Raw genomic sequence first — 27,284 nt, forward strand, 5'->3', positions numbered from 1 at the left:
TTTGCCTACCTCTCAGAAGCAAGTTAGTACTCTGGTCTAGGGTAGCTGTACTTCTATTTTTTCATTTCAAGCACTGCTCATATGTGAGTGTGAATTTTCTTCTAGATTAACATTCTGTACATACACTACTTAGTAGTATTACTTCCTCTGTGGAGGGGGGTTTGGGGTGGACGTGGAGGAGAAAAAATGTCTTAATAATCATTGTCTAATCTCTACCTCCTTGAACGTTTCCATAGCTACACAATAATTTATCATAAATGTATTGTTGCCTTGCAGATGTTCTGCAATGAGACCTTAGCCATGAACGTTAGTGTGGACCCCTTCTTTAAGGTGGAATGTGCTCTAGGCTTCACATCTAGAGGCATATTTACAAGGGGATTGTGCCACAGAAATGTCATATTTACAAAGTGCCGCTAAGCCACTTAGCATGGCTAAACATTGCTTTGAAAATATTGTCCCTTTTTCAGGTATCTACATGAAAGGGGTGTTCAATAGGTGTTGCTGTGAGCGTTCCACCGCAAAACCAATTGCTTTTTAACGCTGCCCGAGATTTACAAGGATGTGTGACTAATGCCACTGAATAGCAGGCGTTAGATTGGCGCAACCAGGAGACTTTTATTTCTCCTCCTTTTTACTCCATGTGTGCTGCATTCTGAGAAAGCGGTACAAAAGGGGGTGGTGATGGACGGAGCATCAGAACCAATCAAACACTCACACCCAGTCAACAGATCTGGGTTGATCCATCACCGTTCTTTAGCCCACTCTGCCACCCCAGCTCAGACATGGCCATATGCAAATCAGTCTGACCCTGTGCCTCATGGGAACCGTCCAGCCCGAACTGCCAAGCCATGCCTTCCCTGGACCGGAAACAAGCTTCCTAGGACCGGTTTCTGGCATTTCAGCCGTCTTCAGCCAGGCTTGCTTGAATCCAGTGGCAAAGTGAGCAAGGGACCCACGTCTGAGCATACCCTGCCAACTTATGGCGAACAAAGCGGTACAAAAGGGGGTGGTGATGGACGGAGCATCAGAACCAATCAAACACTCACACCCAGTCCTGAGAAAGAGCATAGAAAGAGCAGATCACCTTTAAAGATTGTTTATGTGAGGGCAGGAACACCTTCCTGCACATAAACAATTATTCCCTGCAAAACAGACACCCTTACACTATGGCACAAGGGTATCTGTGTTGACGCTAGACAGCTTTTTTAGCACCAAATTCTTGTAAATACGGCGCACCCCAACAGTTTTAAAATGACGCAACACAGCCCTGCTAAACTGCGTGCAGTGCCATGCAGCACCATTTCCTTGTAAATATCCCCCACCGTGTTTTGTTTGCTACATAATGACAGTGGTCTTTCAGTCTGCACTTTCAATTTTGAAATAGTATATTTGGTCACTGCTGCGCCCAGTGCCTGTGGTGAATGCCCATCGAAAAACGGTAGATTTCCTGATGTTCTGTGTTTCCTGTATGCAGTACAGCACCACCATTCTTGCATCTAGGATGTGCAGCGCTTTTCTTCTGTGTTACCCGGCTTTTGGAAGAAAGCCAGCATGGCTATGGCTTGGCTGATGTGTGACATGGACACCACTTTTGGTAGAAGTTTAGGGTGTGTTCTCAAGACAATCTTATCATTGCAAATAGTTAAGTATGATTTCTGCGCTGAGTGCTTGCAATTGACTTACTCTCCTCAGTGCTGTAATTGTCATTACAAAGCGGTCTTTAATGTGAGGCACCTGAGTGATGCTTTGTGCATGGGCTCTAAAGGTGATTGCATAGGCCCTGACAGCACTTAACATGTATGTTACTGGGTGAGCTCTCTCTGGTGTTTTTCCTCCAAATCTACCCAATTGTAGTTTTCACTTAATGAGATGTATGTTTAAATAATCTTTTTATCCTAATTCTCTTGCCAGTAGACATCCTGACTGCACGCCAGAAAAAAGCAGAGCAACTGAAGAGGATGACAGATCTGGCCACTCAGATGACCGACGCGCAGATGTCTGAACTCAGGGCAGAAATTAAGGTAGGTCAACTATTATTTTTTGGTTCATTCCACGTTTGTTTTTCAAATGGAATTCCAAACTCTGCAACCTGTTAAAGCTTGAATTTATATTCTAAGACACCATTGTTTAGGGACCTGTGGATGGATATAGCTAGTAGCTAGTTGAAATGTAATGAAAAAAATATTCCAGCATGGTCAGGGTATAAAGAAAAATGATCTTTGCGTTTTCTGTGGTCTCATTCTATTAATGTTTTACTTTTTTCCAATCACACTGACTGTCACATTACGGACAACCATCTTCTGCATACTAACCACTAGGGGGCAATTACAGCCAATAATTCCAACCGTGCACCTTGAAATTATGAGTTTTTGTCCCTGGAATAGGGAATAACCATACAGACCTAGAATTGTCAGGTTCTTTTCTGCATGCAGATTCCGCATTCCTTGGACAATTGCTTATCTATTTACCACAAGCTCTGGATAAATAGGAGCGTCGGGCCTATGCAGGCCAGCAGATGAGGAGCAGGCAGTGGGCTAACAGGTGACACCGCTGACTACCGCTCCCATGCTACAGTAAACTGGGTCTGGTGGCTCCGTTGACTAATGAGTCCACTGCAGGGGCCTGTGTTCGACCTCATAATCACTGGTTCAAATCCCGCCAGGTCCACTCAGCCTTTCATCCATCTGTGGTCAATAAAATGAGTACCATTAAGTTGTGTTGGGTTGACCTTGAATCTGGGGAACCAGGTTCGAGTCTCGGCAGCAACGCTCAACATCCTGTGATTCTGGGCAAATCACTTAGGGGCATATCAACAAGTGTTCTATCTCTGCTTTTTTGGCTTTAAAAGCCAAAAAAGGAGAGATAAAACTAGCGCCCTATCAACAACAGGGTGCTAACATGCAAATTTGCATGTTAGCACCCTTGTACTCTACGCTTCCCCTTGCATCTCTAATGAGATGCAAAGGGGGCGTTTCAGAGTAAAATAATAGGAGAAATGTCGCTAAGCGACATTTCTCCTATTATCGAGAATGTCGCTAACCCTGTTAGAGACAAAAAAAGCAGCGCTAACCGCGGTTAACGCTGCTTTTTTACGTCTGGTATTTTTCAGACTTAGCCATGATATCCTATGGAAGGAGGATATCATGGCTAAGTTTGCCTGTCCCTATCAACAAGGTAACGTGAGATTATCGCTGGGTTTCCAGCGATAATCTCACGTTAGCCTGTTAGAGTGAGGATTTTTATCGCTATTGAGATAAGCGTTGCTAATAGCACGCTATCTCAGCGATAAAAATTCACGCTAGCCGGCGATAATTATACTAGCGCTAAGTGCGCTTAGAGATAATTATCGCCGGTTGTTGTTGATATGCCCCCAAATCTCCCTGTGCCTAACAAAATGAATTTGTCCATCTGTAACTCAACTGGTGCTCATGTAAAGCGCCCTGATACTTTTGGGTCGAGTTCGTACTCTATAAAACTACAAAAATTAAAAAATTAAATTGGGTAACAATAAAAAATCTGTTATTCAGTGCAAAGATGCCTATGGGTGAATGATGCTTTACTAATACACATGTTATGTTTACAAATACACGTTATACAAGGAAGTCAAGCAAGAGCTATGCTGCACTTCTGCCTGGAAACCCTGCCCGCAAGCAATTTTACCGGCCATATTTTCCACCAAGCAAAATCTGTCCCAGTTTTCCCAAACCCAGGCTATCCATGTGGAATCATCATCCCACTCATGAACAGTGGATCCCTAGCCACTAGGGATACCACTATACCTGAACTGTCATTGGCCCCATTCAGCATTCAGTTCATGAAGAACTCATACTTCGGAGTTCACATTTCAACTGATCGATTACGTGTATTCTACTGCTTCATGCCCAGTAGTGGCTGCTACTGAACATGGGTTGTGGGGGGAGAGGAGGAAGAATACCATTTTTTTTTTAATTACCTACCTGGGTGCCTCCAGCCACCGTCTCTCCTCCCACTTCTTCTCCGCGCCGCAACAGGAAGCACACAGCTTCCCAGAATCCCCAAGCAAATCAAAACACTGTAATACAGCGTTGTGATTGGTCTGGTGCCGTGGTTCGGCACTCAGATATGGATAGGGAGGCTGTGCATGTTCCCTACCAGACTGTGTAATACAGCCTGGTGGGGAACATGCGAAGAGCGCAGGACTGTTTGGCTGGCCCAGGGTTGCCGGCCAAACCGTGCTGCGCACTTTAGAGTGTGTTGAACACTCCTCCCCCGGGCCCCTGCTCTGCAAAAGCCCAGTCCCACCTGCTCTGCCCCGCACCTGAGCAGGAAGGAAAACTAAAATGATAACGTTAGGTATTATAATTTTAGTTTTACCTTTTTAAACTGCTCGCAGAGCAGTGGGGCGACGCCCCTCCGCCTTAGCGAAGGAGCCGCCGCTGGTCATGCCATTGGAATATGAATTTGGGGATGTCAAGTAGATTGCAATGGAATATATTTCAGCTGATTCCAGTTGCTTCTTGAAAATAACTATAGCCTGCAACAGTGTGTCATAGTTATTGTTTTTATGTAAAGGGGCAATCTCACCTCCATTCTTTAAAAAGCAATGCCTTTGCTAAAATATCAGCTGTGATCACTTCCACGTGCCTACTAGAAACTCTAAAGCTACTTTTTCTTTCCTGGAAGGGTAACAAAATAACACAAATGATCTGGCGGAGGTAACATTGGTTTCCAGTGAGTTACTGAAATAATTATTGACAAAGTCTATAATTTCTGTCTTTTTAAATAGTGTAACCGTTTTCTGCACCTCAATTGTGAGACAGAGAAACATGTACCAACTGAGTAACAGCAATGCAAGCTTACCTCATCACCTGAAGAAGTACAACATAGTCTATATAAATGCAAAATCCGCCCCACCTACAGCGCAGATACATCATGGATAGCAGCAGTGCAGTGTTCACATGCACACGGAACAGGTATAGCAGAAGCAGTAGCAGTATGCAGTCCCCTGCTCCCTCACACACATATAAGATACAGCACGCGCAGTAGATGTCTAATATTCCCTCACATACAAAAGGTTACAACCTCTTATCTGACCTATCATTCTTTTAGCAACGGTAAGTACTCACCAAAAATATTTTTTTTATATAAATCAACATTTCCCCACATACACAAGCAGTTACATCAAATGGGGCAGCAGTGCAGGCTTGCCTCACATACACAGAACATTTACATCAGAGGCAGAAATGGTGCAATCTTCGGCCATTCATCTCCGATTTGCCTTAATATGTATCCCTGTTGACGTCATTCAGTATAAGAAGGCCACAGTGAGAATGAATGAATGTCATGGTAGAGATGAAGAAATACAACCAGCCGAAATAAGAAAATGTGTTATGACTCCACAGTGTAAACAGCACTCTGAGGGTCTGAGTACTGTGTCTAGTACCTTTATTTGCTTAGAGCCTTGCTGTTTTTTTTGTTTCTCCATTATTTTACAGCAATAGTCCATGGTCACAGTAGAACAAGGGATTGTGCTGTGCCATACCTGCTGGTAATAGCTTTGCATAATATACATTATTGAAAAAATAAAAATAAACGGAAACCCTTACCTGAAATTAAAGGTTGTCATTTCCAGATGAAGAGAGAAAAATTAAGATGAGTAAAATATTTACCAAAAAAGGGTTGGGGCAAGTTGATAATAGAAATAAAAGAAGGCTCAAAATTCACTTAGTGGATGTGTGGTTGGCCATCCCTGTAAGGCGCGGTGTGGCACCAAAATATTATTGTGAGAAAGTGCCCTCTTTCTTGAATGGTATGCCCCCACTTTTTGCTGAATTGCTGATGTACTTTGACTGAGTGTGCCCTGGGCTCCTGAAAATCAGGTACCCAGGGCCTGTGTTCCTTCCCTAAAACTGCATTAAAGCCTTAACCCAATTGGCATCTCTGGCCACATGTCACCCCCTGGTAAATGGTACCATAGGTACCCAGGGCACTGTGACCAGAGAAGGCCCCTAAGGGCTGCAGCATTTATTGTGCCACCCTTAGAGGCCCCGTGCCCTGACACACACACACACTGCCTTTGCAGGCTGAGTGTCTGGGTGCAGAACCAAACAAAGAGACGACATGGCACACATTGTGTGCCATGCCCACAAACCAGTCACCCCTCTAGCTGGGTGCCCTATGCCAGTGGTGAGGGTACAGGTGCATGAGCCCTGTACCCCTACTGTGCCCAGGCCCATTCCTGGGCCCTGTAAGTGCAGTGCTGCCATTAAGAGTATATGGTGCTGGGAGGTTGTCATTACGAACTCCACAGCACCATAATGGCTGCACTGAAGACTGGGAAGATTGGTATTATACTTCTCAGCACATTAAACCCACACTGATGCCAGTGTGGGATTTAATGTAAAATGCATGACAGAGGGCATCTTAGAGATGCCCTCTGAAGCTCGACCAACTCCCAGTGACCTGACCGAGTGGCTGCGCAGGCTGCCACCACCAGACATGTTTCTGGACTCCTGGGTCGAGAGCTTGCTTCTCTTGGGGGCCTGAAACAATGCACATCCTTAGACGAGGTGCCAAGCCTCCTCCCCCAGGATGGGCAGGGTTCACGAAGGGGAAGCTTCAAAGGCATGCCGCCTTTGTGAGCTTCTCCAGATCACTTGCTGTACTCAGCAACTGGTCCCCACTGGTTCTACCCCCCCACTTTGGGCGGGAGACCCGGAGGTAAAAACAAAGTGAGGAAGAGAGGTGTGCCCACCTCTGCCAACTCCACCCCTAAGATGGGGAAGGCGAGGTGAAGCACAACCTCGAGTCCCTGCCATCTTGAGGATGGGGGGACCCAGCCAACCAGGGACAGGCTCCTGCCCCCCTCCCACTGGAGAGTGGCAGGATAGGGTGTGCACCTCACCCTAGGCAAGGGACCCATTGGTCCCTGCCCTTTACCTACCTGTAACGCCCCTAAATTTAGTATTTAGGGGTACCCTGAACCTTCCTTCCTCAGATCCAGCAACCACAAGAAAAGAAGAAGGAGGACAAGAAGCCGTGCAGAGCTAACAATAGGACGACGCCCACTGACTTGGCCCCAGCCCTACAGGCCTCCGTGAACACCGGACGTGTTTGAACTGCAGCTTCTGGTGCCAGCCAGAAGCCGGAAATACAGCACACTCTGCACCCGCCGAGCCCGGCCTGTGTTTGAGTGAACAAACACCACGAGGAGGTCCCCCCGGCAATCCTGACCCAAGATCCAGTAACCCCTGACCTGCCTCAAGCCTCCAGATGACGCCTGCAGCCTCAATCCAGGAGACCCCCCCCCCTACTGAGACCAGAGCGGGTAAGAAAATCCGACATCTAAAGGCACCCCTGCACCCAACGCCCCACGGCCTTGTGTGCCCAACCCAGTGGTGCCTAACCATCCCTCTACATCCCGACATACCCCTCGAAGTGGGGGTCACTTCTGGAAGATCTTCGTCCCCGAGCCTGCAGTGTTTCTTTGTCCCAGAGAATCTCCATTAAATTCAACTGGGCACCCGACCTCAAAACTGCCCCCTGCACACCGGCTGCCCTAGCGCCGCTGAGGGTGTCCCTTTCGTGCTAACTTGGTCCCCAACGTGCCCTGAGCTTAACCCTAGGAGCTTTGCTCCCACAACCCTGTGGCCTGCTTGCCAGCAGCCACCAACCGGAGTCCCCTTATCCCCATAGGATAACATTGGGCCTCAACACTCTGCAGGTGCAACAACAGTGCATCACTGACCCTGGGAGACCCCTGAGTCTAATCCCAGAACCCAAAGGGTCCAATGGGAAGTGCCCTGGTTTTTCCCCATGATATTCCACTCCCTATCTGGAGTTACCAATTAACAATCTCACCTAAGCAGATTAACTGTCAAACCAAAATGTTTTGTTTTTAAAAAAAGATGCTGGACTCTCAAACTCTCAATCACACGTTGATGGCATGCTGCATTACACTGGTGCTCTTCTCTGAGGTCAAGTGTGCAAAATGGCTTCATCTGAGATATTTCTTTTCTAATTGCACAGTGTGAGAATCCTAACCGTCTCAGATTCTAGGCAGTTCTATTAATCACCTCAATGGGCCTAAAAATAAAATTATGCAGGGGTAGTACAATTAAGAAAACGTAATTGTCTTCATGTTTACTACTTCACCACAAAAAGACAAATAAAAGTGACTATATAAAGAGACTTTTCTGTGTTGTTGTTTGGCTTTTCCTAATCGCATTGCAATAATATTTTTGTTTTTAAAATACATGTGTAACCCCTGATTTCGAGTGTCCTGTAGAGGGATATGTTTTTTATCAGCCCTGATAAATACCTATACCCCAGGGATATTTTTTTTATCGGGCTGTTACCTACCTTCTATTACACATTCCCCCTTCCCCCCCCCCCGCCTCATCTACATGGGGAAAAACATGCTGATTTAGGTGCTTTGTATTTTCCTGTAGTTTCCCAGAATTTTTTTTACCTGTTTAATTTTGGCAGGTTTGACCTGCTGAAGCTTGACTCCAGGGATTGGCCTTTATCAAACATGGACATTTCTGGGTGCAGTAAACTCTAACATAGTTATGATTGTGACTTTTCATAACCAGGTGTTTGGCGGCCAGGGGCTGCCATTTACTTTGTCACTCATAATGAGGGCCAAAAGAGTGAGTGCATTGTATATTTCAGGGGGAACAACCTTTACAACGCAACTTTTACAACGCACTACCATTACAACGCATTTTTTACAACGCATAATCCATTACAACGCATGATATTACAACGCATGACACTACAACGCATTTTTAAAAACTACCTTTACAACGCATTCCATTACAACGCATACTACCATTACAACGCATACCATTACAACGCATAATATTACACTATACTATCCAACACTTACCCTACTGATGCACCCCCTGGAGTTAGAATAGTAATTTTTACCCCTATACTATCCAACACTTACCCTACTGATGCACCCCCTGGAGTTAGAATAGTAATTTTTACCCCTATACTATCCAACACTTACCCTACTGATGCACCCCCTGGAGTTAGAATAGTAATTTTTACCCCTATACTATCCAACACTTACCCTACTGATGCACCCCCTGGAGTTAGAATAGTAATTTTTACCCCTATACTATCCAACACTTACCCTACTGATGCACCCCCTGGAGTTAGAATAGTAATTTTTACCCCTATACTTTCCAACACTTACCCTACTGATGCACCCCCTGGAGTTAGAATAGTAATTTTTACCCCTATACTATCCAACACTTACCCTACTGATGCACCCCCTGGAGTTAGAATAGTAATTTTTACCCCTATACTATCCAACACTTACCCTACTGATGCACCCCCTGGAGTTAGAATAGTAATTTTTACCCCTATACTATCCAACACTTTCCCTACTGTTGCACCCCCTGGAGTTAGAATAGTAATTTTTACCCCTACACTATCCAACACTTACCCTACTGTTGCACCCCCTGGAGTTAGAATAGTAATTTTTACCCCTACACTATCCAACACTTACCCTACTGTTGCACCCCCTGGAGTTAGAATAGTAATTTTTACCCCTACACTATCCAACACTTACCCTACTGTTGCACCCCCTGGAGTTAGAATAGTAATTTTTACCCCTATACTATCTAATACTTACCTTAAATGTAATTTAATATTATGCGTTGTAATGGTATGCGTTGTAAAGGTAGTATGCGTTGTAATGGTAGTGCGTTGTAAAGGTATTTTTTAAAAATGCGTTGTAGTGTCATGCGTTGTAATGTCATGCGTTGTAATGGATTATGCGTTGTAAAAAATGCGTTGTAAGTTCATGCGTTGTAATAGTGTGCGTTGTAACGTCATACATCCATATTTCAGCAATGTATCATGATAACCCCAGCTCTCTATATTAGTGACTGCAATTTACTGGGTCATTCATAAGGGCCAAAATAGTGTTGTATATTTCAGTAATGTATCATGAGAACCCCAGCTCTCTAAATTAGGGGGTTGCGGAAGATGATATAGATATTTTGAGAATCTTAAACATGTATGAGGATGTCTCCCATTGATTTTCTCCCTCGCCTTGAACACACTGTTTGAAATTCCCATGGTCAGTATTAACTGAATTCTGATATTCTTCTCTCATATCTCTTTTAGCACTTTGTCAGTGAACGTAAATACGACGAGGAGTTGGGAAGGTCTGCACGTTACTCCTGTGACATAGAAAACCTGAAAACCCAGATTCTTCACTGCGGCGAAAGTGAGCTACCATTTGTTCCAGGGAAAAACGCTATTGCATTTTAGAAAGAACAATGTCTGTGCCTATGTATTCTGTTCTCTAGGCATCAAGGTTTCCTTCAACCATTATGTATGTTCATTAAAACATTGGAATGTTGAAAGCTCCATTGAAGACAATGGAGCAGCATCAGGCTATATGAACTAATATAGGCGCACTGCTCTTATCATTTCCATGTCCTTATACACAGCCTCTGCCTTTCTCTTTCCCCTGCCTCTCGAAAATATATTATTTAGGCAGAGGAAAGCGAAAGGCAGAGGCTGTGCAGGAAGACATGCAGCCTTCACCCTTCCTTCCTCCTGTAACTCAGTGTCACTAAGGCTGCAGAAGGAGGGAGGGGTGAATGCTGTTCAGCTCTTGGTTCTCCCTGGCTTGGCTGAACTACAAAAAGAAGTTCAGCTAATCCGGGAAGAACCAGGGGCTGTCTTCAGTTCCCTTTCACAGGTCTTGCTCTGAATGTTTAACAGCTATCCCCCGTGGACCTGTGTGCGGCTGTCAACTGTAGAACATTTAGCGCAAGAACTGTGACTAAAGGCTTCAGGAAATCGAGGTACATTTCAACCCCTCGGGCTCCGAGAGGCCGTTGCGTTTTTTAATTGGAGCAGCCTGCCCTCATGGGGTGGAATGCTGTAGTAGCTTTATAGCCCACCGTAGATGAGCTATACCGGCCATTAAAGGCCCGCTCCCTTGCTAAAGGCCCTTACCTTCAGGTCGGGCCTTTAACACTGGAGCAGGCCTTTAATGGTCAGTATAGCCCTCTGCTGCGGGCTAAAAAAGCTATATTATGCTACGTTAGTACATGGAAAGCAAGGCACTTTCGGAATCTAGCAGGATGCGTTCCCACAATGATGCAGACTTATAACATTAAGTGTAGGAATGTAGGGCATGTTTGGCTGTGATTTGCTACAATTTAAATGAATCAGGGAAGGGACCAATGATGTTATTTAGTAGCATTCTTTAAAAGTTTCATGTAGGGCATCAATTATTTGCATCAAGTCTATCACCTCACTTTTCCAAACAAGTTGAGCCAATCTGAAAAATCCTACACTGGGTACCTTGTCTGGAGGCAAAACATAGCTCGTGAAAATTAAGGGGTCTATTCACAAGAACGTGTGATAACTACGCAAGAGTAGCTTAACATCTCAACATTGCAGCCTATTGCGGGAAAATTATGCCGTACCAACCAAGTATTCACAACGCAGCGGTAGCATGCGATAGTCACCAGATAACGCGCCATATGGCCACGCAAAAATAAACGCCACGTCGCAAACATGCAAAACAAGAAACCAAAAAATCATGCGATGAGGCCAATCGCGGTACAAAAAGTAGTGAAAACCAGCCACAGGCTTGCAAATCCCACGCGTCCGGTGGGAAAATGCACCATAAAAACCACAGAAACAACACACCAGATACAAGCCAAAGCACGTAGCAACAGGGCTGCACCCTGACCCAGCGCAGAGGCCAACGCGAACCCCACAACAAGGAAAAACAGGGACAGGGACGGCCGAGGAGAAGAGGGAGAGGAAGACAGGGTGCAGTCCGCAGCAAAACCAGATCAGCATCACGGAGGTGACAGAACACTACCAGCAACTGACCCACAAGTAGACCACCTGGAATGCAGTCGAGGTGCCGAGGAGGCCAATCGAGGAGGCCAAGTGGCGCTGGCATGATGTGACAACCTAAACCAGGCACAAACCCGCTGCCAACAGGAAGGTTGCAACGGCGACAGGAGGTGGCAGTCCTGCGCCACAGGAGGAGCTGGAGGAAACCGAGGCCACAGTCATCAGTGTGGGGACGGTGCAAGGAGTAGGGAGTACGGACACAGTTCAAGAGGACATGACACAACATCAACAGGGTGAGTAATGACCAGGGCCTGGGGGACAGGGGGAGATGGGCACAATGGCACACATGCACAACGAGGTGTAGCACACTGCACATCCACAATTATCTTGGAGCATGTCCCTTATCCCCTTGGCACACTGCAGCACATAGCAAGAACAGCACACCCACATTAACGACAACGTGGTACAATGCGCAAAGCCGACACTGCAGAACAGAGGACACAACTGGCTCCGCACATGCACAGAAACATGCCTACTACATCTGACAGAGCAGCAAACTGTGAAATGGAAATATATGCGTACGACCTCACATCCGTCATGTAGTCAAAATGTACAATGTCCCGCAGCTGTATTCAGCACCTCCCAAACAGTCACAATGCACAATGTACATTGTCATACAGTCTGCATGTAGACCAGAACAATGCGCCAACATACATGTCAACACAATGTCAACATGCATCTCCCCTTCACATTGCAGATGGGCACACAACACCTCCAGAAGAGCACAGAAGAACACACATCTGTGATGCCGGAGAGGACCACCACACCTTTAACACCGACGCCCTACAACAGCCCATAGACATCCCACGCAACCCACCACCAGGACCCGGGCAGCCAAGCTACTTAGAGGAAAACACAGAGCCTGCAACAGACCACACAGCAGGAAGCACCCGCAAGCACAGCTGGCTCACGACACTTCACCCACCCACGGCACCCCAATGCCATGTGTCAGCACGCCAAAAGTAGGTAGCTGAACAGGTGTGGGTGGGTTCCCAACCCATGGAAGGCAAACTAGATCACATACGTTGTTGTCTATTACCCTTCAGGGACCACCTACACCACACAAAGAAGACCCACACTGCCAAAGAGACACATGCAGATGCACATTCACTGTACACAACCACGCCCAGGGGCACGCACATATCAGTCACACACCCACGTTGGCCCTGCGTACGACGGCCCAGGCCACTCCCCTTACGAATTGAGTGGGTGACGACAAAGCTACATGTCCAAGCTCAAACCCGATGCCTATTGTGACATGCCTGCATCCGCTGTACACAGCACAATGTAATGTCGTAAGGCCCTGGGCCCTCATGCATACAACAAGACCACAGGCCTTTGTTGGATGTGTGTGGGGTGGATGCATGCCAGCCCTCAGGAAATTGTTGGTGCTGGCAACAAATACAACAGTTAACACAATGAATATGGTAACAGACAACACCAGCATCACAGGGATAACTGCGGAGCATCATGGAGGTAGCCTGCTCAAGTCTAGAGGGTACCCAATGAGCAAACAGATGTGTCTGTGTGTTGCAGTGCACTGATGTTGGGGCACTACAGCTGTGCGCGCCCATGTGAAGAAAAAGTCTCAGAGTGTGTCCCTTCGAGACATTCCTGATGTAGATGCAGTAGGGTGTGTCAGACCTGCATCATCTTCCTCATCAACGTCCCAGGTCTCCCACACTGCTTGAGTTGACATTGATGTGCAAACTCTCAACAACACAAAACTCAATCAGTAACGGACGATGGCTTGCGGTGCACTGAGTCAGTGGCACCTGGAGTGCCGAGCAGGGAATCAGTCTGATGATGGCATCCACGACAGGTGTGAGCAACTCTGTCAGTATGTCAGGACCACCGTTTCGACTCTGGCAGATGGCGGTTGGAGGTGGTCCTGGTGGTGGTGGCGTGTGCCTCCTGCGGTGATGCGATGTCCAGGCGGGTCAGGACTCGATTTGATGTGTGAGCCCTGGTGGACCGCAGTTGAGGCCGGAGGCAGCGGACAGTGCAGGGCCACAGACACATGGTGTTGATGACCCCAAGGCCATCGCCTCAGTGGCCATCCAATATCTCAGAAGGAGGGGTCCCAGACATGAGCAGCACAGAGTTAGTGGCCCCGGGTGCACTGCGGCCGGCACAGGCACCCAGCCACGGGATGGTGACTTGCGGTGCAGTCAGATGGGCCATGCGACCTGATCAATATCCAAGGTGTATGTTGCGGAGGGTTGCGGGGGACAGTGGAAGGTGTTCTCCAGGGCATGATGCAGAGGGTGGAAGCTGTCCGGAAGCAGCAAATGAAGGGGTGGAATGCCACGGCCTTCGCCAGAAAGTCAGTATCACCGCCATGATGGTGATGACAACCCCAAGTCAATGGACTCAGTCACCACCAAAGTCCAACCAGAAAGTGTCCATGGGTCTCGGGGAATAGACATAGTGGCACCGGGGCTGAAAGGGGATGCAGTCTGCGATGAGGCCTGTACAATGACATCAAGTCTGCCTTAAATAAATCAAGGCTGAATTCAAAGGTGTGTGTGACCTATTCGACCGCAGTGTAGGCCGGGGGCAGCGGTCAGCAAGGGCCCACAGCCACATGTCATTGGGATGCTATGCACATGGTTGCTGACACCTGACCAAAGGGAGTACAGTGAAGTAGATTCTTCCTTTTTGTGTGTACACGGACAATGTATGATCAAGACTCAGTTCCAAATGTGTGACCTACTTGGCCATAATGTGGGCAGAAGGCAGTAGTCAGCAGGGGACCATACCCACCTGTCGTTGGCTTGCGATGCACAGAGTAAGTGACACCAGGGCAGTTGTCGGTAGTATTCGATCACCTCCGTAACGATGATCCTATTCCCTCCGGACTGCAACACGTCATCCTCTTACGCCTCTCCTTGCATGCGATGAAATGTATTCTGCCTTTGAATGATCGATGTTCAGTTCCAATTCTGTGAACTACACGTGCGCAGCGTAGGCCGAGGGCAGTAGTCCGCGTAGGTCCACAGGCACGTGTGGTTGTGATGCTATGCACAGACTTGGTGGCACCACATCGAAGGGAGTATAGTGACATGAAATCCGCCTTAAATAATGGTCACTGCCATGGTGTAATTAAGACTCAGTTCCAAATGTGGGACCTACTTGACCGTAGTGTTGGCTGGAGGCGGCAGTAGAGTACAACAACGTGAAAGGATTAAAGCGGGCCTGTGTCGTGGAGGCCGTGATGGTCTGAGAGGCTGCCACGGTTGCGGCCTCAGGTTTGGAGCTTGCGCAGGCACCTGGTGGGCCCTCCTTGACACACGCCGGTGTCGGAAGGTGATTAGTGTGGCCTGGCTGCGCCGGGGCATGCCTGACGGGTTCGGCCTTGTGGCGTGGTGAGAAGCACCACCCTGGCAGAGACGTTTGGCTTTCCGTAAGAGGACCACGCCCAGGGCTATGTGCTTTTTATTCACACCCCTATGCTGGCCTGGCATACACCGGGCCATCCCACTCTGCTCACGCTTGCGGGGGGGACGTAACAGGCAACATTTCCGCAAACTCCCCCGCTGGCTGGGGTGACATGGTTGCGTCCACTGTCCACTACACTCCATGCACCAGCGGTGTATGTCACCATGGATATGGGTGTGTTTGGCATACTGCGGTCTGTCCAGCACATCTCCGCCACTCTTGGCATTGTGTACTTTCCCAATCATGGTTCTCCTGCCTCCTTCACACATGCCTGGTTGCCACCTCTCCCCACATTTGGCCAGTGTGTGGCTGAGGTGCCATACCATTGATGGCTCATGTTCGCGGCTTGCCCAAGTTACCATTGTGAGTTGTTCTGTCGTGTCTGGTGTGTGGTCATGTTGTTTTGCATGTTGGTTGTGATTTTGTGACGTGTGCATTGCCAGAGTTGTGAGTTGCGTGGTTGTAGAGTTGAGGTGAGTGGGGTGTTCATTTGGAACTTGCCAAGAGGCTGTGTATTTCCCTTGGTGCCATCCTGGGAACTCTGGTTGCTGATGGACTGTCGGAGGATGAAGGGACCATTGCACACTGGCTGGGTATTTGGAGGCGACATTGGTGGAGGTTCCACGGTGTTCGGTTGTTGCCTGTAAATTGATGTGAGACATGTGCTTTCTGTTGCGGTGATTGTGTGCTGTGTCACCAGGTTGCACAGGTATGACATATTGTGCTGTGGATTGCCCGCAACACGTGTGTGCATCCAGCTATGGCGTATGGTCCTTGCTTGGTCTCTAGCGGATCCTACGCATTGTTTTGGATGTATGGGGACTCGGGTATCAGGCTGATGGTGATGTCCAGGACAGGTGTGAGGGACTTGGATGTGGCTGGCTGTGTGACTCCTCTGACTCCGGCGGCTGTTGGTTGGGGGACCCAGGGGCCAACAGGTGAAGCACAGCCAGCATTGTGTGGGGTGGGATGTTGGTTGTCCACTGTGTTAGTGCCGTCGGCCTGTTGGGCGTTGTTGGTCAGGATGCGTCGGATGGTTGTCCTTTTGAGCCTGTAGTGGGCAATGACATTGTCAGGTGTTGGGTCTGTGAGGCTGGTGCCTTTCCTTGGGTCCGCTGTCTTTGTCTGTGCTGCCTCTGTGGTGGTTCGGGAGGGGGTGTTCCGGGTGGGGGTTGGGGTCCTATGGTGGTGGCCGTGGGTGTTGTGGCCCTCTTGGGTGTCCTGGCCACATGACCAGTGGCTCCATGGTATCTGTTGCCCTTCCGATGTGGCTGTGGGCTGTACTCCCTTTTGTGGTGCAGGCTGTGGTCTGACTTTGCACCAGGTCAGAGCAGGTGTTATTTTCCTGCTGCTACCGCGCCTTATCACCTGTTTTGTGTTCTTATCTCAGTTCCGTCTGGTTGTTGTGAATGTTGTGGAGTGGTGTTGTCGCGGCTTTTGGTACGTAAACGCCTACTCTGCATCTCATTACCAATAGTTGCAGGGGTCGACTGTGGCAATATGTTTTGCGGCTGCTATCGCAGGTAAACTGGTGCTGTGGACTGTTAACACCAGCTTGTGATTGGGACGATAAGTTTATCGAAACTTTGGCTGCGATAAAGTGCCGTTAACTCGGCGATAGGTCCTTGTGAATATCCCCCTAAGTATTTTCCACTTTCCACCACGTTTTCCGGCTCCTTGCCTCTTGAGTCTGAAAAATAACTATTCCACTTATCCAAAGAACTGCTTGCCACATTTATCTCATTAAAGGAAGTATAAGTATAACAAATCTCGGGGGCACAAAGCTACTGGGGCCACGGTTTACCCCTTCTTGTTTTGTTATTAATATACACGTCGAGAGGGCACTGAACACTGAAGTTGTTTCATAGTATTTTTCCTCTAAGAAGCGTTAGTGTAGTCTTTAAGAGTTGGTCTGTTTCCACAAGAAAACTTCCAAAGACCAGCCAGGTAAGGAAGTCACATGCGTAACTGCTAGGTGACTCCTTGTCACAATGAACTCCCTCTAGCCTAAATGAAACATTATGAACTGGACTCACTTCTGAGTTGACTGCACCCTTTCTTTTGTGTGCCAATTGGTTGAAATGGTAATATCAAAACTAGTGAAAATCATGTACTTATGGAATCGAATTTGAATACGCTAATTTATTATTGACAGGTATCTTATAGGAATGATATGCCAATGACACATCTCACACTTATTTTACAGTTGAAAACCACTGTACAGCGGTTAATGCAATATAATGTTTTTTCCAGTTTCTCACCCAAAGAACAGCTACTCTTTGAGGATACCAAGCAGTTCCTCAGAGCATTCAGAAGATCTCTTGTCACCTGTGGAAAACCATTCCCACAACAGACCGAATGCATCTGCAGACATCAAGGCCTTGGGCAGGGAACTGAAGTCTAAATGTTCAAATGGGATTCTGAGCCATTCTGATGAAATCTCCCACCCTGCTGTTTTTACAATGAAGCAGGTAAAGATTGCAAGCGTAAAGTGAAGAGGAAAGAAGGTTGTGTGAGAAATATGATAAATGTTGCGCCAACAATCATTTATGGTGGTTATGTGATGCTATTTCATGGTTGAAGTAAAACTTTTAAACCACTCTATCCAGTGGTTTATGCTGTCACTAGATGTTACTCTCTCTGGCTCTGATCCCACTGGATTTTTTGCTTACCAACACTACATAATATTTGGGCAGTTTGACACCAAATTTAGACCATAAGCAAGTGTGTGGCTCAAACTGAAATTCTTTATGCATTGGTGTTAAAACAGCCAAGCACTTTTCGAAAAACTTCTAGAAATACAGTGAACGACAAAATATGTATTTATGCCTGCTTGGAACATGAATGGAAATTTAAATGTCTGCTGCCTGTCTGACTGGCTGCCAAGTGCTGTAACATTTTTGGTCCAATATCCTATTTCTAGTTTGCAGATCTGCAAACTTCACTGTGAAAAGCACTATTGTGGCAGAGTGGCCACACCCTTCCTCAGACGCATACATCACAGACCACTCCAAATGAAGGTATTTAAATATATGACTTCCTCACACCTGTCATATATGCATGGGTAGGCACAGCCACACATTTGAGGTGGTCTCTGCATACATGCATAGCAGAAACATTATCCATCCTTGTACTAGTTCCTAATTCTTAAGCATCACATCCCTCTAAAATTTTCTTTTCTAGCTCATGCATTGTCACAGCAACAAAACATGATAAGACCACCACTGTGGTCCACAGTCACAGTCATACACTACCCACATTGGCCACATAACAAACACTCATACTTGTATCTAAGGCTTTCCCACGGAGTAGCATGCTCTCCTTCTGCAAATGCGGCAGCATACCAGCAGAACAATTGATGGCAGGTAAAGACAAGCATTTGCAATGCAATAGGTCTCGCATTTGTGAGAGTTTAAGTTATTGGCAGTGTAAACGATAATTCCTTTTATTTATGTTTTAAAAACCAACACATAAATAAAAGGCATTGTCATTTACAATGCCAAGACCTCAAACTGTTGTAAATGCAAGACCTATTGCATTGCAAATGCTTGTTTACTATGACCCCCCCCCCCACCCCTCTCCATTTCCGGACCTTCTCCTCCTCTCACCCATCTCTCTTTCATCATTATCTCCCCACTCCTCCTTTCACCTCCTATCCCCTTCCGGTCTTTCCCTCCACCACTTCTTTCCCTTTCCAGTTGTCCTCCCTTAGTGATGACTGTGCGATTGGAGTGCCATTTGGTCTTTGCAGTGGTAGATGGCGGAGTGCATCGTCAAGTGTGGACAATAAGTCAGACTCTGACAGGCTAAGTGTTCTTGATAGCTAGATTTAAATATTGATTCTGTTCTGTCTCCAGAACTTACTCACGCTGTCTGCAGACCATATTCAGCTACGCAGGCATGTTGCAAGAGAGCGGGTAAGGAGTAAACCGCTCCAAACTCTTCCGCCTATTCGCTTTACTTGATATTTGCGAAAAGTCCCTTCTTTACTCCCTTTTGTAGAATATGGAGCTGACTCTGTCTGTCGTCCCACTAGCTTGTTGCCTCTTTGCTGCCTGATCTGCAGAGCCTTTACATGTTTTTTTGGTGCAGATTTATATAGCGCAAACTGGACAATTCATTTTTGGTAGACATATTTAATCCCAATCCTAATGCCATCTTGGATCGGTATATAAAACATTAAACCAGATCAGGGCCGGACTGGGAACCAAAACCAGCCCTGGCAATGTGCTCGGCCGCCTCCCCCCCCCCCTGGCTTGGGGGTGCCGCCGAGCTCTTTGCCAGGGCCGGTTTTCGGCCGATTTTGTTACAGGGCCACATAGCTGCAAAATCGGCCCTGTACCAATAACGGCCCCTAGGGGCCCAAAACCGGCCCCCACCCGTGCGGCGCACCGGGGGATTGCCGGGTGCCCGCTAAGGCCAATCCGGCCCTGAACCAGATGCGCGGGTGTCATTCTGCTGGTGCATGCATGCGTGCTGAGACATTCATACATCTTCATGCATGAGCAAGCGAGTGGAATGACACAACTGCAAGCAGCGGTCACGACATGGTGCATTTTTGTTTTTTGTTTAATAACTTGACGATGCTGCAAAGCTTTGGGAAAAAAGCCTGACGCTTTAGAGTATCGATAAAAGGAAATGTTCCAAATACTACTCTACTGGCTTATCGCTTTCCTATGCTTTTTAGGTCTCGGGACCATCCGGTCTGCCGAAGGCAGAACCGGAAGTCGAGAGATTTAATGTTTTAGAGAAGAGGGGCTTGAACCCGCCCCTCTTCTACCCTGTTCTCCATTGGCTGGCCTCTTCAATGCTGGCCAGCCATTGGAGAAGAGGTCCCGTCACTCCGATCAGGCCCCGTCCTTTTCGGATCGGGGGGCGTGTTTTTTGCAAGAAGTCTCATTCTCCAAAACACGCCCCCGAATCCGAAAAGGAGGCTGCGTTTCTCCGAGGCATTTCTGATCAGCCTCGGAGAAAGGCGGTGGTGTCTTCCGGTGCCCTCGGCTTGTTTTTGGAGGAGGGGTTAGTATATACAAATGCGCGGAGTCTCTGTAGTCGCAATAGATCGTTTAAACGTGAGCTTCCTCTTTTCTTTCGTCGGTTCCAATAGATTATATGCGGCCATGCTGGGAAGTACGCATATCGTCCTCTTGCTCTAAGGAAACTTGTTAATTCATGACGTGCGCGGAACAGCGCATGCAACGAATGCATTCCAAGAAGGCGACACAGGTCCCGGTTGCGCTCGGCCTGGTGCGGCTATCCCCATCGGCTACCATGATGATGTACACGTCACATTTGCAGCTAGCCCTGATATGGACACGGATCTCCAACGCATAGTTAAATGTCCTCCGTGCCGACCGCATCCCTCATCTGATGCGCTCGTTCCTTCCAGCTGCGCCCGCACTCCGTGACCTCTTGAGCCACCCTAAGCATGTTAACATGCTAGCAACCCCGTTCACGTTTGATTTGATTTTGGGGAAAGGTTTCTTTCAATCGGTAACATCATATAAGGGCTAATCAGCCAACCTGCCTAGACAGCCTCAAAGCGCTTTCTGTCTGAATCGCCTCCTCTGTGCACTCCACTCGGGGAGGGGGGGGGGGGGGTGATGGATTGATAAGGATGCTTACTGGATAAGTGTCAGTTTGGTGAAATGTGCGCCTCTGTTTTCTCATCATCAATGTCTCCCAATAAACTGTCTGTTAGATTTTCAAGTGTAATGTGGTATAGCGCTGCGACGCCTTGTGTCTAGTGAGTGCTATAGAGAACAAAATAAATAAATAGACGGGCTTAAGCAGCAGTGACGCTGGTTCTTCTGTGAAAGGGATGTCTCCGACAGGAGGGCACCCCGGCCCCCCTTAAACCCTCAGCGAGTATAATTTACACTCCCCTGCTTTCACGCTGGTGTTTTGGGGTGCCCTGTCGTTTTTTATGCCCTTGAGTATGTTCTACGACCCCTTCATTTGCCTGACTGTTTGGGGCGGTGCCCACCCCTAAACGCAGTATACTTTGCAGAGATGTACAAGTTGGACTGTGGAATGCTGCGGCTAGAGGGGGAGGGGAGGGTTCAGCATGTCAGGCTGGTGGTGAGGGGGCGGTGGGCGAGGCGGGGGAGGGGGTGTCAGTCTGAGGCAGGACACAGGCTGGCCTATAGGGTGAATCGGCATGTTCGAGAGCAGACCACCCCCGCGGGCAAATGGAAGAGGAGAGCCCCCACACCCCCACCCTCAGGGCGCGAGCGTCACACAGGGTGCCCGCGTTATAAAGGGTGCCCACATCTCACAGGATGACCAAATTAAACAGGATAGATTTATTTATTTAGTTATCTATTTATGCGTTTTTATATCGCGCGTAATTTATCGAGAGGTGTCAGGGCGCTTTACAATAGATCGAAGTAAATTACATAAGGACAAATAGTAACACGGAAGTAGGTGTCCCTACTTATATGTACAACAGTTACTCGGGGTGTGAGTTACAGATTAACAAATTCGGTACTCACTCCAAATTACATATTATGAAAATGAGGAGTGATTGAGGTTACAAAAATACATAATGCACAATTACAAAGTTGAGACGCATAAGATGCCCGTGTATATACAAATGCGCGGAGTCTCTGTAGTCGCAATAGCTCGTTTAAACGTGAGATTCCTCTTTTCTTTCGTCGGTTCCAATAGATTATATGCGGCCATGCTGGGAAGTACGCATATCGTCCTCTTGCTCTAAGGAAACTTGTTAATTCATGACGTGCGCGGAACAGCGCATGCAACGAATGCATTCCAAGAAGGCGACACAGGTCCCGGTTGCGCTCGGCCTGGTGCGGCTATCCCCATCGGCTACCATGATGATGTACACGTCACATTTGCAGCTAGCCCTGATATGGACACGGATCTCCAACGCATAGTTAAATGTCCTCCGTGCCGACCGCATCCCTCATCTGATGCGCTCGTTCCTTCCAGCTGCGCCCGCACTCCGTGACCTCTTGAGCCACCTAAGCACGTTCACATGCTAGCAACCCCGTTCACGTTTGATTTGATTTTGGGGAAAGGTTTTTTTCAGGTGCAGAATAAACCGCATCGTCTACAGGGTCCAAGTCTCACTTGTACCGTAATTATTTGTGTAGAGAGACCCCTTCAGAATGAACTTTCCAAACACTTGCCTCATCCATCGCATTTTGTTGGAGAGTTAAATCTGGACCAGAATACCAGGTAAAAACACCCAGGCTCAACCTGTTCGAGCAGAGCGCCGTGCACATCTGTGCATGTGTGTCACGAGTGTAAGTTGCAGCGAACGCAGCTACACACTGCTGAATGTGTGTCTGAGAGCAGACAATCATGGATGCCAAGTGGAAAGATGACAGATGGCTGATTATTGCCATACCCTCCTCCAGCCTCAAATGCTAATTGTGGGGCTGAATTTGCGATGAAAAGACGGCCACGCCACAAGATGCCTCTCGTTGCATCAAATCATGCGCCAGACCAATCTATTGACCCTGGATGCAGGAGAGCAACATCGTGCCGTAGAACCATTCTTGCTCCTGTCTGTGGAATGTGCAGGGCCAGAGTGTTCTGAGCCAACCCATCTGTCAAGAGTACCGGGTCCAGGAACAGCTCAGGCTGGCCCAGCTGAGAGACATGCGCACCACTTCCTGAAGGCTTCGGTTTCTGGGGCCCTCCAGTGGAGCATGTGATGCACAAGGCCTGCCCACAATTCTGAACCCAGCGCGCTGTTCTGAGGTGACCTGGCAGGCCCGTGCTCCTTAGAAGGTATCAGGCCTACAGGGCTCTCGTGAAGCTTCAGAGTGTGAAAGAAGGACTAGTGAGAATTGAATACTGCGCTCACATCACTTTTGCGTAAGTATCATGGCACCACCTTGGCATACAATGGCATCAATTCGGATGTTTAATTTCCTGGCACAGAAGGCGAACTGGATATTAAATGGCACACAATCCGCCGGGGTATTATGCCCTGGATTTTTTTTTTTTTACTCTCTCTTGGTATGTGATTTTTATATAAGGGAAAAGCACATAAGAAAGAAAGAATAGTCGCCTACTGTACGAACAATATTTTGTGGAAGGCCCACTTTTCCCACAGCCACCTGCAAGAGTGTCTGCTATAGACAAACAGGTTTCCAGGCTGCTGTGGCAGACGATGAAGTACTGAACTATTTCATAGTTCGTTCCTTTGAAACACGAAGGCCCCGAATACAAGTGGGTCGGAGTTTCCGACCCGCGTCTTAACCTCAGTTTGCGAGGAGTTCAGAATTAGGAGGTGGCTGATATTTAGTGCATCGGGTAATTTCCGGATGTGTTAAATATCTCCCCCTTTGTTGAATTTAGGCAGGTCAAATGTGCCACAATTTAGCAGGTAACAAATGTATAGTATTAACTGTAACGTGGATTTTGGTGTGTTTAGCACGAAAATTTGCATGGTATCTTCCAGAAACTCGTTATAGGCGCTACTTATTGCACCCAATAAATAACAACCCCTGAGTATCGTTATTTAACTAATAAAAAAAATACACCTGGATTCAAGCAAGCTCGGCATCCGGACCTAGCCTTGCATCCAAAATATTTTTTTTAATGGCGTCATAAAATGTAGTGTTAGCCACAATCATCCCCAAAAAACTCCCCGAGAAGGGCTTGCATGCTAGCTCCACTGGGTGCACTTTGGGGTCTAGTATTAGCACATCTGGTTTGCACCTAATCCAGCACTGGAATCAACTAACTACCTGATGCTGAGAGAGAAGCCCTTCAGGCATCATTTATTAAGAAGCGGTGGGGGATCTGGGAGAAGGACACACGGGGGCAATCCATGTACCGGTCGATTATTCACCGTCAGCTGAGTCTGTGCGAGATCTCTTATTGCTCACATATGCAGGGTCTGGCCACATTGACGTTGATTAGCCAAAATGCCAAGGCTACTGAAAGTTTCATCATGCGCCCTCTGACAGGGTTGTTGAATTGTCGCACCTTGCCGGCTCAGTAGCCTGTTGACTGCTGCTAAGGCGCTACAGGGTGTGTCGACGTGTTACATTATATTCTTGAGTCACGTCATTGTCCACCAAACTAACTCTGGTCCCATGAACTGCCCATTTATTTACCTCCTAGCAACAGCGTGAAGGGCGCGGTGCTCGCTGGGTAAACAAGCATTTACAATGCAATGGTCTCGGCATTGGTAAAGTTAGGGCTATTGGCATTGCTCATGACATTATTTTTGTTTATGTTTTTGTTTTTAAAACATTTAAAGAAACGGCATTGTCATGAGCAATGCCAATAGCTCTAACTTTAACAATGCCGAGACCGTTGCATTGTAAATGCTTGTTTGGGGTTGGAATTGGCGAGGAGGGAGTTTTAGCAATCGGAAACTGGCAGTCCCCAACAAGTTATCTTTCCCCCGTCCCAGGATAAAAACCTTAATGAGCGCACACGCCTTCTTTGCGCGGCAGTTGAGCAAACACAATGGCTTTCCCAGCATGTGTGTTAACGTATTTTGTTTTCTGGGATGCCAAAAAAGCTACTCAGATTTTCCCTTAATTGTGAATGGCTTTTCCAGCTGAAGAAAGCGCCAATGTTTCCATAGAGATGTGTCAGCGATGCGCTGCGCTGAAATCAGCTTTTCCCTTCATTGTGAAATACAATGATGTGTCGAGCACATAACAGTTTAATCCTCTCACTGAGTTTAAAAAGTGATCAGTTTAGGTGAAAAATGTTGCATATAGGGGTGGTTGAAAATGTTCTCCCGTGAATATTAGGAGCAACGTGAGAATCAAGGTCACGAGAACAGCTTCGGTTTATCGGGGGAGGACGACTTTCCCGATTTCGTTTTTAAAAAAATCCCGAACACATGATTGAAAATGAGAGAATCGCACTGGATTTTGTAAGGGCTCCGGCAGCAGAGTGCGGGCGGGGGCGGGAAAAAATCCACGGCCAACGGAGTACGGGCGAGGGGAGTGGGGTGCGAAAATGCATGGACAACAACTGCGATCGCGCTTCGCAGCCAGAATGACAACACTGTACTGCCGTTTTCAAACTCGGCATGTCACCGAGGTGTCCCCTGTTGGTATTTTCTTAGCGTTACCCCCTGGCACCTTACACTTCAGAGCTCCTCTTTGTTATACTCGCCTTTGGCTCGCCACTTGGTTAACAGACTACCGAAGATTTCCTGTGTTCAAAGTGAAGGTCTCGCTGCAGTACGCCAGGGCATTCACAAAAATGCTACAATAACAAGTAACCTGAGACTGCTAATTATAACCAGATGGCCCGACAAAGATAATAATTTGCTTTGCCCTGCTTTAAAGATTCGGATAAAATGATGTTCTAATGCAGGGGTACTCACAAACTTTCTCTTGGGAGCCAAATTTACAGTGTGGTTTGTGGCCGAGGGCCGCACCTTGGGGGCGGGGTAATTGGGGGAGGGGGCGGGGCTAGAGCAACAAAAAAAAACTGTGACCATGAGGTGGAACGCAGGTCCCTGCAGCGGACGCCTTTGTCCACTGAGCCACCGGACCTGGCATACACATATCTCTCTCTCTCTCCCTCTCTCTATCTCCCTCCCTCCCTCCTCCGTCTCCCTCCCTCCTCCGTCTCCCTCCGTCCTCCGTCTCCCTCCCTCCTCCGTCTCCCTCCCTCTCCCTCCCTCCCTCCTCCGTCTCCCTCCCTCCTCCGTCTCCCTCTGTCTCCCTCCCTACTCCATCTCCCTCCCTCCTCCATCTGCCTCCCTCCTCCGTCTCCCTCCCTCTCTCCTTCTATCCGTCTCTCTCCCTCTCTGCCTCTCTCCCTCCCTCTCTGTCTCTCTCCCTCCCTCCCCGTCTCCCTCCCTCTCCCCGTCTCCCTCTCTCTCCCCGTCTCCCTCTCTCTCTCTCCATCTCCCTCTCTCTCTCTCCGTCTCCCTCTCTCTCTGTCGCCCTCCCTCTCCGTCTCCCTCTCCGTCTGTCTCTTTGCCTCTCTGTCTGTCTCTGCCTCTATCTGTCTGTCCCTGTCTCTGCCTATCTGTCTGCCTGTCCCTGTCTCTGTTAGTCTCTATCTCTATCTGTCTGTTTCTGTCTCTCCCTACTGCCCTCTGTCACCCTCTGTCCCCTTACCCGACTCTCACACCCTGCTGTTCTCGTGTCATTCTTTGTCACCTCTCCCCCCCCCCCATCCCCACCCCCCTCCGCTTGTGTGGCAGCTGAGGCAGCTTCCCTTCCAGGGCACACACACAGCCCAACCCGAGTACTTCACAGGTCTTTAAGAGACCATTTGCATGATAACGAGGCATTGTTGTATTTCACCTCTTAGCGCCCCAGCAGCTCCACTCGGACTATCGCTTGAATCCCCGGGCCCCCACAGAGCAGAGTCTGTGTTTGCTGACACTGTTAAAAAAAACAAAAAACACCGGTACGATGTCTGAAAGGTCCACGAGCCGCCAAGAAATGCTTGCCGTGCCGCTGGCGGCCCGCGGGCCATACTATGAGTACCCCTGTTCTAATGAGTTGTGAGAAGACAGTATTTGGTTGCTCTGAAAGTGGAGGAGGCCTCACAGGGGTATAAACTCAGGGGTGTAAACTCAGAAGAATCCTACAGTAGATTCCTGGATAAGTTAATAGGGAAGGTTTGTTTGAATCACATAGAAAACAGTACATTGTTGCTATAAGAACCTTAATTGAGGTGTGTTTAAGACTGACTGTGCTAACTTATGCAAATATGGGAAGATCTGATCTAGTGTGACAACACTGTAAATGGATGGAGGTTGTGGTCTGTCCACCAGAAGCAGAATATTTTCCATTTCTGAGTACGTTCTATTTGTTATAAGACTTTGACCTGAGGTGAAACTCACTGTGCACAGGAGCCATGCTGACAAGGTTCCTGATGCTCGGTCAGAATGAAGAACTTGCAGTAAGATCGAAACAGCAGGTCTGCCAATGGTGTTAGTTGTACCTGTGGTGCTTCTGATAGGAGGAGACCTGCGAACCAATACTGCCAGGGCC

General features: G+C 47.9%; 1 protein-coding gene across 3 annotated transcripts in view; it reads left to right on the top strand.

The window, feature by feature from the left end:
• Window positions 1–27,284, top strand: part of SPATS2L (spermatogenesis associated serine rich 2 like) — a 141,211-nt gene that overhangs the window by 105,995 nt on the left and 7,932 nt on the right. For 2 of the 3 annotated variants that reach the window (XM_085648691.1, XM_085648692.1), the window contains exons 10-12: window positions 1,912–2,021; window positions 10,123–10,225; window positions 17,578–17,795. In XM_085648691.1, coding sequence (XP_085504817.1) covers window positions 1,912–2,021; window positions 10,123–10,225; window positions 17,578–17,795 — 431 coding nt within the window. The remainder of the gene's footprint in view (window positions 1–1,911; window positions 2,022–10,122; window positions 10,226–17,577; window positions 17,796–27,284) is intronic. The other variant, XM_085648693.1, reaches the window with a different exon arrangement.

This window comes from Triturus cristatus, chromosome 3_2 (assembly GCF_964204655.1).
Source record: "Triturus cristatus chromosome 3_2, aTriCri1.1, whole genome shotgun sequence".
In the NCBI taxonomy this organism is placed as follows: domain Eukaryota; kingdom Metazoa; phylum Chordata; class Amphibia; order Caudata; family Salamandridae; genus Triturus; species Triturus cristatus.